Here is a 13,596-nt window from a genome sequence, read left to right as displayed (position 1 = left end):
TGTTTGTTGTTGTTGAAGTAAACGATTCTTAAGCGATTCATCAATCATACAAGTCCTACAACCTCCTCATTTCACCCACAGCTCCCTTGAGTTACGCCCACAAAAAAAGTAAAATGAGAAGAAAGAAAAAAAAAAAACTGGAAAAAGCTTTAAAGAAAACAGGATTTAAATTGCCTGCACAATGTTGAGAATTTTTAGCAGATGGAAAATGAAGATAATGCATTTTAACAGAGGAACCGCTAGCGAATCACAGCCCCTCTGCCCGGGATCCGTTTCATAGGAGGCAGAAAGAGCAGAAATCTGTACCTTTTATGTGCCAAATCAAAAATACAGTTCCAAACGAGGGTCTTCTTACCGACTCAATGGCTACCATTAATAAAGACGGGAAAATCAACAAGGAGGTTTGACTTTGGCTCAAAACGCATGTGATGGAAGGTTTGAATTGCTGTCCAGTGAACACTCCTCTGCTTCACCATGCATGCAATTTGTAAACAAAATTAAATCTTTAAAATCTGCAATAACTATAATTTAGCCATGACTTTCTAAAAAAAAAAAAAAAAAAAAAAATTATTTTCTGTTTAAATGCCAGTTGACTCCTTAATATCAATTTCCCTTTATTTGTACTACGTTCCCATTTCTGAAGACCACAGAAGTGTCAACTAGAGTTCATAAGCAACACTGACATACCCATCTCCATAGCGGAGCTAGAACACAGCAAATTAAACTTAAAAAGCATTAAAAGATTATAAGAGACCATTTCGTTTAAAAAATAAAAAGATAAAGTACGTACACGTGTAAGGCGAATATATCATCTGTTCTATAAACAATAAAAGAACTAAAAGGGAGGGAGGTTTCATTTTTCTTCATTTGTTGAAATCACAATTCCATTAGGGGCCATAATTAACCTCTGATCTAATTGATACTGTTAGCACTCAGACAGGATGAGGATCATTTCATCCTTGCGAATCGTTATTTATGTATTTTTTTGATCACTGGTGTTCATTGGGTTTCTGTTGAGTCCATGAAAACGAGGTGGGGGTGAGAACCCCCTTCCCCCTCCCCCCCAACTCGAGCCACATTTGGGGCGTCCGTGTCCAGCGTGATGATGCCTGACAGTGTCTTCCTATTGGCCGAGCAGGAGAGGGAGGCGGGGCTCTCGGGGAGAAGATTCTAGAATAGTTTTTTTGTTTTTCTCACTTTTTTTTTTTTGAAACCATGCATTTCACGATGCGTCCGTGTTCGCAGTGGAGGCAGGGGGTGGGAAAGAGGGTCGCGGAACTCTCCGGAAAGGCCAATCCATGCACGGGCAGCCGCCCGGCTTCACCAGGGGAACACAGTGTCCCCCCCCGCCCCCTCCGACCCCCCCCACCACCAACACACCTGCTGAAAGCACCTGCTGGGGTAAGGTGTACTGTGACTACCTTTTTCTTTTCTTTTTTCTTATTTTTTTTCAAGTATTTGCAAACGCTGATTGCAGTCCTCCAGGAGTTTGATGACGATGGATGTATGTGCACTGTCCTCCCTGTGAAGGGGGGGGGGGGTGGGCTGGGGCGGGGGGGATGGAGGGGGCAGCGAAAGAGAGGAGGGGGGGCCAGGCGCACCCCCTTCCCTTACGAAGATTCAGCACAAAAAAGCCACAAACCGCAAACACGCCAAGGGGTCACGCGAGGCGTCCGTAACAGACTGAATGACACGTGGAAGACGAGCGGATGGGTGGGGCACACGGGGGGGGGGGGGCAGACGGGGGCACACAGGGGCAGACGGGGGGCGAGAGCTCGTGCTGGATCCTGACTCATGTTGCATATCGTAACTGAAATGCTGCACAATCGACAGTGAGGGCTGCTGCACAAGCAAAGCAAAAGAAGTGGGAAAAAAAGAAACCCGTTAATAAGGCAACTTTCAAAGATCCTGCTCAGCAAGAGGGACTGTTACAAGTCAGTTTTTTTTTCTCTTCCACTTTTTTCTTATTTTCTTCTTGCTTAATCCAGCCCCAAAACCAGCCAAGTCCGTTTTTACTTTCAAAGCATCAGTGTCCAATTCACCTCTTCACCAAAAAACAAAACAAAAAAATAAAATAAAATCCATACACAGAGAACGGACTCTTGCATCCTCGAGCCAACACAACTGTGTCGGATGGAAAGGGGGTCCAACCATGAAAAGGGTTACAGGATCTGCTCCGGCCCGTTGAGCAGCAAATCCACCAAAAAAAAAGGGGGGGGGAGATTAAAATTCAAGGTTCGCGCAAAAATAAAAATCCAATGAAACAAGCACATGACACTTCTTCATCCTTTCAGTAGTCTTTCCGTCTTTTCTCTTCAAGACAAAATGTTGCTGTTTGATTAAAATAACCCCCCCCCCACCCAAAAAAAAAAGAAAAAAAGAAAGATGTTAAAAGGAAGAGCGTTGTGTTTCTCAATCGTGAGCCATTGGTTTAGGAAGCCTTCTCTTCATGCGTGTGGGACCGTCTGGACCCCCCCCCCCCCCCCGCAGCAAAAAACGTGAACGTGAAGGACCAGGCCCCCCCGGCCCGGGGCTACATGGGCGCCTTGCTGTCCGGCGCGGCGGCCCGCGGGCCCGTTGTTTTGGCATCGTCTCGGGCGGCCCCCGGCTGGAGCGGGGCAGGGGCGGGACCCGACTGGCTGGCGGGACGGCTGGAGGGCAGGGAGGGGTGCCGGCGTCGGCCCTCTCCGCTCGAGGGGTGTCTCTTCCGCCCCCCCTCCTCCATCGGCGGCTGCAACGACAGCGAAAATCAGCGACCCGCGCCCAGAAGCCTCGCCTCACAGACTCCAGACTCACTGACACTTCTACGGTGGCCCGCAAAGACACTTCTACGGTGGCCCGCAAGGAAACTTCTACGGTGGCCCGCAAGGACACTTCTACGGTGGCCCGCAAGGACATTTCTACGGTGGCCCGCAAGGACATTTCTACAGTGGCCACAAGGACACTTCTACAGTGGCCACAAGGACACTTCTACGGTGGCCACAAGGACACTACTACGGTGGCCGCAAGGACACTTCTACGGTGGCCCGCAAGGACACTTCTACGGTGGCCACAAGGACACTTCTACGGTGGCCCGCAAGGACATTTCTACGGTGGCCCGCAAGGACACTTCTACAGTGGCCACAAGGACACTTCTACGGTGGCCCTCAAGGACACTTCCACGGTGGCCCGCAAAGTTTGTGCCTTCGGTTTTTGAAGCGTAATCATTCATTCGCACCATTAAAAAAAATGTACTTAGAGCTTGTTTCACTAACACCACATTCAAGGACACTTCTCCATGTAGCTACACTTTCACAAACAGGAAGAGCGTTCACTCATAATTTTGACCTGTGACTAAGCACTCCCAAATTAAACTCGGCACTCCGTACACAGCAGTGTACGCACAAGCGCCGACACTGCGCACAGAAAACTGAACAAAAAAAACGCTGATGTTTAAAAAAAAAAAAAAAAACTTGGTTTAATGGTTTCGTACTTACATCAACTCTGAAGTCCTCAAGGCGTTTGAACTTGCTTAGATACTCCTGCAGTTTGGGGTCAATGTCCATGTTTTTAGCTTTGGAATATTTAAGAAATGCCCAAAACTTCTCAAGTCCGTACAGCTGACCTGTGGGGAATACGAGTAGGAGGAGGGTTAGCGGGTTAGCGGTTAGCGTTTCGTGAACAGCGCTAGCCGCCGCGGTAAGCGCGCGGCGCGAAAGCTCACCAGCTTCGTAGTCCTTCACGGTCTCCTCCTGGAAGTCTCTGAAGATGTCCGGCCTGAACTTCCGCTCCAGGCCGTAGCTGTAATACCTGAAGAGGCACTCGAGTCCATACCTGAGAGCGGGAAAACGAGCCGTTAGCACGCGGCGTCTGAACAAGCGCTACCCCCCACATTTCAACACTGTACGCCCCACTCAAACACCCAACACCAGCTCAAAACAGTTAGCACGCTGCGCCTAAACAACCGCTACCCCCCACATATCAACACTGTACGCCCCACTCAAACACCCAACACCAGCTCAAACCAGTTAGCACGCTGCGCCTAAACAACCCCTATCCCTCACATACCAACACTGTACGCCCCACTCAAACACCCAACACCAGCTCAAAACAGTTAGCACGCTGCGTCTGAACAAGCGCTACGCCCCACATATCAACACTGTACGCCCCACTCAAAACTGTTTACTGTACCGTTCAGTCTGAATCAACATGAGGACTCAATGTCAAAAGAGCCCAAATCCCTTTACTCATGGCATTAATGTTGTGTTAACAGAAAGTAACACAAATTAAACCCATATATTAAATGTAGATTCATTTCAGTTACTTTTTTTTTTTTTTTTAATTAATCTAGATTAGTGCCGGTAAATTAGTTTTCCTTTTGCAGTGCAGAAGTAGGCTTGGAGAGCTCTGAAATCAGCCATGTTCCACATATTTGTGCAGAGACTTTAGCTGAATCTCCAGAGCCTTCATTTGAGCTCATGAGATGAGTCAGCTTTTAGAGGCTCTCTGTTTAACTGACCTATGATCAGGATCAATGGGCAAGAGCTTCTGCCAATCTAATACTGCGGTATGTGTGTGTGCGCACGCGTGGCTGTGCATGCCCGTGTGTGTGTGTATCTGTGTGTGTGTGTGTGTGTGTATCTCTGTGTGTGTGTGTGTGTGTGTCTGTGTGTGCATATCTGAGTGTGTGTGTCTGTGTGTGCATATCTGAGTGTGTATGTGTGTGTGTGCATATGTGTGTATGTGTGTGTGTGTATCTCTGTGTGTGTGTCTGTGTGTGTGTGTGTCTCTGTGTGTGTGTCTGTGTGCATATCTGAGTGTGTGTGTGTGCGTGTGTGTGTGCATATCTGAGTGTGTGTGTGTGTGTCTGTGTGTGCATATCTGAGTGTGTGTGTCTGTGTGTGCATATCTGAGTGTGTGTGTGTGTGTGTGCGTGTGTGTGTATCTATCTGTGTGTGTGTGTGTGTGTGTGTGTGTATATGAGTGTGTGTGTGTGTGTGTGTGTGTGTCTGTGTGCATATCTGAGTGTGTGTGTGTGCGTGTGTATGTGAGTGTGTGTGTGAGTGTGAGTGCGTGTGCGTGTGTGTGTGTGCGTGTGAGTGTATATGAGTGTGTGTGTGTGTGTGTGTGTGTGTGTGTGTGTGTGTGTGTGTGAGATCGCGTCTCTCAGGTTGTATTTACCGGTAGCCCTCCTTGCCGTCCTCCACCACCAGCTGTGTGTGTGTGTATGTGAGTGTGTGTGTGTCTGTGAGATCGCGTCTCTCAGGTTGTATTTACCGGTAGCCCTCCTTGCCGTCCTCCACCACCAGCTGTGTGTGTGTGTGTATGTGAGTGTGTGTGTGTGTGTGTGTGTGTGTGTGAGATCACGTCTCTCAGGTTATATTTACCGGTAGCCCTCCTTGCCGTCCTCCACCACCAGCTGTCTGAACTCCTCGTACATCTTCCTGTTGAAGTGGTCGCGCAGGAAGAAGGACCAGAAGCGGAAGAGCGTGTTCATCTCCTGTGATTGGCCGATGCCCAGCCGCTTCCGCTCTGCGGGAGAAACGGGGAGACACGGTTACGCCACCGGGGTCACATGACCTCGCAAGAGAGCGAAAGGAAGACAGGAGCAGAGGGGGGAGAGGTCAGGAGACGGGGGAGGGAATAAGAGGTGCGCCCGTGGGGTTAGCGCAAACAGGGTTAGCGCTCGCAGGGTTAGCGCAAACAGGGTTAGCGCTCGCGGGGTTAGCGCTCATGGGGTTAGCGCTCGTGGAGTTAGCACACACAGGGTTAGCACACACAGGGTTAGCGCTCGCAGGGTTAGCGCTCCTGGAGTTAGCACACATAGGGTTAGCGCTCGTGGAGTTAGCACACACAGGGTTAGCGCTCGCGGGGTTAGCGCTCGCGGCGCCGGCTCCTCGGCGTACCGTTGAGGCAGCGTCGGCGGTACTTGTGGTAGACGTGCTGCGTGAAGCCGTTCTCCTTCAGCAGCTCGTGGGAGGGGTGCTGGAATTTGGGGAGCGATTGAGGTGTGCAGCCGTAGTTCCCCAAGACCGGGGTGCCTTCCGACGGGCTGGCGTTGGAGCTGAAGGAAAAAGAGAAACGGAAAAATAAACAAACCGTAAAATTCATACGTTTACATGCTCAAACACACGCGCAGATTTGCACCACTGAGAACAGGGCGTGAGCTGGACGGTGAGAGGAGGAGACAGGTGTCAAACTGGCCTCCAGGGAGCGGGACTGGGAGCGGGGCAGGGAGGGGGGCAGGGGGCAGGGAGCGGGGGCTGGGAGCGGGGCAGGGAGCAGGGAGTGGGGGCTGGGAGTGGGGGCTGGGAGTGGGGCAGGGAGCAGGGCAGGGAGCGGGACAGGGGGCAGGGAGTGGGGGCTGGGAGCGGGGCAGGGAGCAGGGCAGGGAGCGGGAGGCAGGGAGCGGGGCAGGGGGCAGGGAGCGAGGCAGGGAGCGGGGCAGGGGGCAGGGAGCGAGGCAGGGAGCGGGGCAGGGGGCAGGGAGCGGGACAGGGAGCGGGACAGGGAGCAGGGCTGGGACCGGGGCGGGGGGCGGGGCGGGGCAGGGAGCGGGGCAGGGGGCAGGAAGCGAGGCAGGGAGCGGGGCAGGGGGCAGGGAGCGGGACAGGGAGCGGGACAGGGAGCGGGACAGGGAGCAGGACAGGGAGCAGGGCTGGGACCAGGGCGGGGGGCGGTTCTGGGCGGACCTGACGGAGGCGGTGCGGGACCGGTGCTCGCGGGAGTCCATGACCCAGCCCACGTGGCACTCCATGGGGGGGTTGGAGCTGTGCCGGGTCTTCCTCTTACGCGGCGTCTGGGGGGGGGGACAGAACCAGTCAGCGATGGAGCAGCAGACCCACACACACGCTGTTACACACACACACTCTCTTTCTCTCACACACACGCACGCACACCTCACACACGAGCACGAACTCACGCATGCACGGTCACACTCACAGCCCAAACACACACACATAAACACACCTCACACTCACACTCTCACACATTCTCTCTCTCACACACACACAAACTCTCACAAACACACCTCTCACACTCTCACACACACACACACACACCTTGGCATCGACGGGTCGCCCTTCCTTCACCACGGGGTAAAAGCGAGGCGTCTGCGTGGGGTCCTTTAGCCGGGGGGTGCGGGGCGTGCGGGGGGTGCGGGCGCTGCGGTAGTTGGGCGACTCGGGCACGGTGGTGGGCAGCGAGCGGGCTATCGTCGACGGCTCCGGCGCTCCGAACAGCTTGTTGGCCAAAGCGTCTGTGGGGACTGAGGAGGAGAGGAGAGCGTGAGCTCGCTTCACAGCCGCTACCCAGAGAGGGCTTTAGACACACACACACTGTTACACGCACGCACACACACACACACACTCTCTCCCTCACACACACACTGTTACACACACACACACACACACACAAACACCCTCACACACACACACACACACTGTTAAACACAAACACCCTCACACACACACACACACACACACACACACACACACACACTAAGACATCACACTTCCAGTCCCATCTGCCCCTGTGTACCAACTCCATGCCAGTCTTAAGAAGTGCTAATCTGAGATAAGAACATTAGCGGCTCCTCTGTAGCATGAGTTTGTGGTTTTTAAGGGTCCCTCCCCCCCCCCTCCTTAAAGACTGCACTTACTCTGCTGGGGCCGGGGGGGTCCGGGGGGAACCTCCTGATTGGGGTCCACGGGAGGTTCGGGGGTCAGGCAGTCAAACTGCTCTCGGCTGATCAGGTGCACCTTCTTAAAGTTCTCCACCTCTTGCTGCGTGGAGACAGAGAGAGAGAGAGAGAGAGAGAGAGGGAGAGAGAGAGAGGAGCGCAGTGCAGTTAGATAAGCTCTCATATCATACGTCTCCCCAATATACTAAATCCACACGAACGCAAAAGCTAAAATCCATTTATACATCAGCAAATCTCCAATTAAAAATCGAATGTGTTCCATTCTCTTTTTCAACAATTAAAAACAGAAGGTTAAACAAGATTGCTTCCCCTGGAATTGTCAATGATTTTAATCATAAAAACACAAACTCCTCACTGTACCAAAGTACTATCAGCAATACAGAGAGCAGAAACAGTATCTGGATGAACGAGGCATCAGGAACGAAGACATATAAGCTATCGTATAAACCGCCAACCCAAGGCAGTCGTCTGATGTGACTCCATTTTACACTCACAAAACTCTCTTCATCCCAGAGCACACCGACAACACAAACACTCACAAAACTCACATTTTCAGATCAAACATCCGCAGAAATAAAAGCAGCCTACCTCTGATACCTGGAGAGCCTTTTCTTCTCCCCCCCCCTCCCAAAAAAAAAGGAACCAGTGCGTGAGCAGTTAGGCCGAGAGCCTGGGCGGGGGGGGTTATTTATAAACAGGCCCGCTTCCCCGCACACAGCGCTAGCGCTGCTAGCCAAACACGGCACGTGAACAGCACAAAGAGAGGGGCCCCACAATGGGACAACAAACGCCCCCGCGCAGGGCCTGCCTGCGCCCCGTCCCGTCCAGAAACAGCCCCGTCCCGTCCAGAAACAGCCCCGCCCCGTCCCGTCCAGAAACAGCCCTTTCAGCCCGCCTCCGGGGCAGAAGAATAGGCACACAGCTGGAACCGCTCAGAACTGCCCACTTAAGTCACGGCTCAACCGTCAGAAAACCTGACAACGGGGTCCACGTGCTCCCGACGCCACGCCCCATTTTAAAGCGGCCCGTGAGGCGGCGGGGAGGGGGGGGCGGGTCTCACCTTGATGGTGGCGTACTCTGGCTCGTACGTGTCGTCCCACAGGTCCTGCTCGTAGTAGTACAGGCCGTCGTTGATGACCTTGACCAGCTCGCTGGACAGCTTGGAGCGGGACGTGTGCTGGCCGGTGCGGTCCCCGCCCGGGTGCTTGCGCAGGTAGGGCGGCGTCTGCGTCACGATCAGGATCTTGTTGACGTCGCGGTCGTCGATCTCGCAGTCCGAGTCCTCGTCCGACCAGTCGGTGAAGGTGTTCCTGCGCCCGTCGATCTGCTCCATCTCCTCGTCGAACATGAAGTCCAGCTCCTCGGGCTCGTCCGGCTCGTCCCGGGGGGCGGAGCCTGAGGCGGGGGCGGGGCCGGGGGCGGGGTCGGGGCTAGCCTGCACGGGGGACCGGCTCTCCTCCACCTTCTGCGAGGAGGAGGAGGTCTGTCAGGGGAGAACACACACCAGCTGTCACCACAACAAATATTATAATAATCTTAATAATCAGCACAACAATAACAATTAATACAAGTAGAATTAATAACATAACATCAAGACTACAAACAGCATTTTAACACAGTAAGAACACAAGATCACAATGTGGAATCATACTGCACCGTTCAGGATCCCAACGTACATCACAGGGGACGGGGGTGGGCGGGGCTCACCCGAGCCCCCACCAATGGGCAGCCCCTGCGTGTGCCGGGGGCGGGGACGGTGGCCATTTTGCGGCGTCTCACCTTGGGTCGGGCAGGCGATGGGCGGGGCCTCTTCTTCACCTCGATCCAGGACTCGGAGTCCAGGTCGGGCAGGCTGGCGGACAGGCCCTTGGGCATGCTCTTCAGGTTGCTCACGTCCTCGCCCTTCGCCTGCGGGGGGGTGGGCGCCCGGGCGCTACCTGCAGCCGGGACAGCGTCCGTCAGACCAGCACACACCTGAGCACACCTACACACACCTGAGCATACCAGCACACACCTGAGCACACCTACACACACCTGAGCATACCTGAGCACACCTGCACACACACACACCTGAGCACACCTACACACACCTGAGCATACCTACACACACCTGAGCATACCAGCACACACCTGAGCACACCTACACACACCTGAGCACACCTACACACACCTGAGCATACCTGAGCACACCTGCACACACACACACCTGAGCACACCTACACACACCTGAGCATACCTACACACACCTGAGCATACCAGCACACACCTGAGCACACCTACACACACCTGAGCACACCTACACACACCTGAGCATACCTGAGCACACCTGCACACACACACACCTGAGCACACCTACACACACGAGCATACCTGCACACACCTGAGCACACCTACACACACCTGAGCATACCTACACACACCTGAGCACACCTACACACACCTGAGCACACCTGCACACACACACACCTGAGCACACCTACACACACCTGAGCATACCTACACACACCTGAGCACACCTACACACACCTGAGCATACCTGAGCACACCTGCACACACACACACCTGAGCACACCTACACACACGAGCATACCTGCACACACCTGAGCATACCTGCACACACACACACCTGCACACACCTGTACACACCTCCGCACACACACACACACCTGCGCAGACCTGTACACACCTGAACACACACACACCTGTGCATACCTGTACACACCAGTGCACACACCTGCAGACTGCAGCTCTTATACACACACCTACACACTGTAGCTCTTACACACACACACACACCTGTGCATACCTGTGCACACCTGTACACACACCTGCAGACTGCAGCTCTTACACACACACCTGCAGACTGCAGCTCTTACACACGCGGGGTTCACCTGTGGGTTTTTCGTAGGCTTGCCGGGGCACAAACTCGGGGCAGTTGATGAGCTGGGAGAAGTCGGTCTGGGTGTGGTCGGGGGCGGACAGCCCCGGCAGCGGCCACTTCTCCGGCTCCACCTTCCGCCGGATCTTCATGTCGATGATCTCCACCTCCTTACTGTCCTTCAGCGCCTGCAACCGTATCCAGCTACCGTCAGCTACCGTCAGCGTCCCCACAGTGACTGTCCCCACAGTGACCGTCCCCACAGCGACCTGCCCGCCGGTCCCCACAGTGACTGTCCCCACAGTGACTGTCCCCACAGTGACCGTCCCCACAGCGACCCGCCCTCCAGTTCCCACAGTGACCGTCCCCACAGCGACCGTCCCCACAGTGACTGTCCCCACAGTGACCGTCCCCACAGCGACCCGCCCGCCAGTCCCCACAGTGACCGTCCCCACAGCGACTGTCCCCACAGTGACCCGCCTGCCAGTCCCCACAGTGACCGTCCCCACAGTGACACACACACACACACGGGGCAGGGAGCCGCTCACCGGTCCCCACAGTGACACACACACACACACACACACACACACACGGGGCAGGGAGCCGCTCACTGGTCCCCACAGTGACACACACACACACACACACGGGGCAGGGAGCCGCTCACCGGTCCCCACAGTGACACACACACACACACACACACACACACACACGGGGCAGGGAGCCGCTCACCGGTCCCCACAGTGACACACACACACACACACACATGGGGCAGGGAGCCGCTCACCGGTCCCCACAGTGACACACACACACACACACACACACACACGGGGCAGGGAGCCGCTCACCGGTCCCCACAGTGACACACACACACACACACACGGGACAGGGAGCCGCTCACCGGTCCCCACAGTGACACACACACACACACACACACGGGGCAGGGAGCCGCTCACCGGTCCCCACAGTGACACACACACACACACACACACACACACACGGGGCAGGGAGCCGCTCACTGGTCCCCACAGTGACACACACACACACACACACACGGGGCAGGGAGCCGCTCACCTCCAGGATCAGGTTGATGTCGGTGGTGAGGGCCTGGACGCGGTGGAAGCTGGCGATCAGCGCCACGGGCAGGAAGCCCTCCTGGTCCATCTTCCGGCGCAGGAAGAAGTCGCGCTCCAGGTTGTCAATACTGAAGTAATACTCGCTGCAGCGGGAGAGAGAGAGAGAGACAGGCGTCCAAACGTTACCGCCACTGCACGCTCGCACGCACGCGCATTTCACACATGCCCAAACCGCTAGGCTAAGAATAGCGGTCCGTACTGGGCACATCTCACACTCCACCGCACTCGACTTCTCTGTGACCTCTGACCTTTAGGGGGAGAGGGTCAAAGGGGAAGGGGAGACCTTCGCTGCTCGTACTCACATCTGCCTCTTGATGTAGTCCTTGAGTAGGTCCTGGTCCACCGAGTACAGGTCGTTGCTGCTCATGTTGTCGTAGTAGTAGGTTACAGTACTGTTGAACTTCTGGCCGAAGGCCCCATCCTTTCCTTCGTAGACCTTGTAGCCATAGTGGTAGTCAAAATGCCCTGGTGGCAGGAGGGGAGAGAGTCGGATTAAAGGGCACGGGCGCGGTGGTGACACAGCTGGCAGGAGCGGGAGGGTGTACCAGCGGGGGGGCAGTGGGCTAGGGAGGGGGGCTTAAAGAACAGGCAAATATGTGTCCAAAGTTCACCGGTGGGGGCTTTAAATATCACATTCCCAAACTCTGACAAGAGGGGGGTGGAGAGAACACCACATGCTCCTTTGAGCAGAGAGAGAGAGAGAGAGAGAGAGAGAGAGCGCAAGCAAAACAGGGAGAGAGAAAGAAAGGGGAAGACAGGGATAGAGGAGAGAGAAAGAGTAGGAGCGAATGAGAGAAAAAAGGGACAGAAAAAGAAAGAGAAGGAAAGAGACAGAAAGAGAAACAGACAGAAAGAGAAACCGTTTCAGCTCAGTCCCTCCTCCACTTCCCTTACATACACACAGCCGCAGAGCATTTCCCCAGAGTAGAACCCCCACCCTACCGCCCCCCTCTCTCCCACCCCCCACCCCCACCCCCACACAGCTGGGGACAGTAACTGAATCTGGGGGATTTTACAGAGCATCTGTGCATGTGTGTAAGTTTGTGTGTGTGTGCGTGCGTGCGTGCGTGCGTGTGTGTGTGTGTGTGTGTGAAAGAGAGAGAGAGAGCGTGTGAGAGTAAGTGAATGTGTGAGAGTGCAAGAGTAAGAGTGTGTGGGTGTGAGAGAGAGAGTTGAGAGAGAGGAAGAATGTTGTGAGAGTACGAGACCAAGTGTGTGTGTGTGTGTGTGTGTGTGTGTGTGAAAAAGAGAGAGAGAGAGTGTTGGAGAGTAAGTGAATGTGTGTGAGAGAGTGCAAGAGTAAAAATGTGTGTGAGAGAGAGAGCTGAGAGAGGAAAAACGTATGTGAGAGTGCGAGACCGTGTGTGTGTGTGTGTGTGTGTGAAAGAGAGAGAGAGAGAGTGTTGAAGAGTAAGTGAATGTGTGTGAGAGAGTGGAAAAGTAAGAATGCATGGGTGTGAGAGAGAGAGAAAGATAGAGAGGAAGAATGTATGTGAGAGTACAAGACCGTGTGTGTGTGTGTACACAGGTGAAACGTTTTGTTCAAGGTCACATATAAGAACATTGAGATCAGCCTGACGGCACACAGATGAGCTTAAAAACTCTAAACATGATGAAGGAAGTGTCAGCAGGAAGGGCACCACATGCAGCATTTGGGGGCATTTCAGCCAATCACGTACCTCTGCTGCCTCCTCTGCCGCGCCCCCGGCCCCGCCCCCGGCCCCGCCCGCGCCCCCGGAAGCCGCCGCGGAAGGGGGCGCCCTCGCTCTTCACGCTGGACACCTCGTCGTGGTCGTCCCGCCACTCCCGCTCGTACTTCCCGCTGTGCCAGTCTGCAGCAGCGTCGACAGGAAACACCGTCAGCCAATCAGAGCGCAGCGAAACCGTACAGCGTACCGTGTGTG

General features: G+C 54.6%; 1 protein-coding gene across 2 annotated transcripts in view; it reads right to left on the bottom strand.

The window, feature by feature from the left end:
* Positions 1 to 1,955: 1,955 nt before the first annotated feature.
* larp1 (La ribonucleoprotein 1, translational regulator) overlaps positions 1,956 to 13,596 on the bottom strand; it is a 34,456-nt gene continuing 22,815 nt past the window's right edge. For both annotated transcript variants that reach the window (XM_035433657.1, XM_035433658.1), the window contains 14 exons: positions 13,372 to 13,524; positions 11,995 to 12,157; positions 11,631 to 11,775; positions 10,573 to 10,747; positions 9,461 to 9,618; positions 8,742 to 9,164; positions 7,640 to 7,763; positions 7,041 to 7,246; positions 6,672 to 6,778; positions 5,886 to 6,043; positions 5,367 to 5,511; positions 3,704 to 3,813; positions 3,477 to 3,604; positions 1,956 to 2,731 (listed from right to left, as the gene is read on the bottom strand). In XM_035433657.1, the coding sequence (XP_035289548.1) occupies positions 2,534 to 2,731; positions 3,477 to 3,604; positions 3,704 to 3,813; positions 5,367 to 5,511; positions 5,886 to 6,043; positions 6,672 to 6,778; positions 7,041 to 7,246; positions 7,640 to 7,763; positions 8,742 to 9,164; positions 9,461 to 9,618; positions 10,573 to 10,747; positions 11,631 to 11,775; positions 11,995 to 12,157; positions 13,372 to 13,524 (2,393 nt within the window). In that variant the 3' untranslated portion in view covers positions 1,956 to 2,533. The remainder of the gene's footprint in view (positions 2,732 to 3,476; positions 3,605 to 3,703; positions 3,814 to 5,366; positions 5,512 to 5,885; positions 6,044 to 6,671; positions 6,779 to 7,040; positions 7,247 to 7,639; positions 7,764 to 8,741; positions 9,165 to 9,460; positions 9,619 to 10,572; positions 10,748 to 11,630; positions 11,776 to 11,994; positions 12,158 to 13,371; positions 13,525 to 13,596) is intronic.

This window comes from Anguilla anguilla, chromosome 9, assembly GCF_013347855.1.
Source record: "Anguilla anguilla isolate fAngAng1 chromosome 9, fAngAng1.pri, whole genome shotgun sequence".
Taxonomy (NCBI): domain Eukaryota; kingdom Metazoa; phylum Chordata; class Actinopteri; order Anguilliformes; family Anguillidae; genus Anguilla; species Anguilla anguilla.
This window is presented reverse-complemented; position numbering and strand designations above follow the sequence as displayed.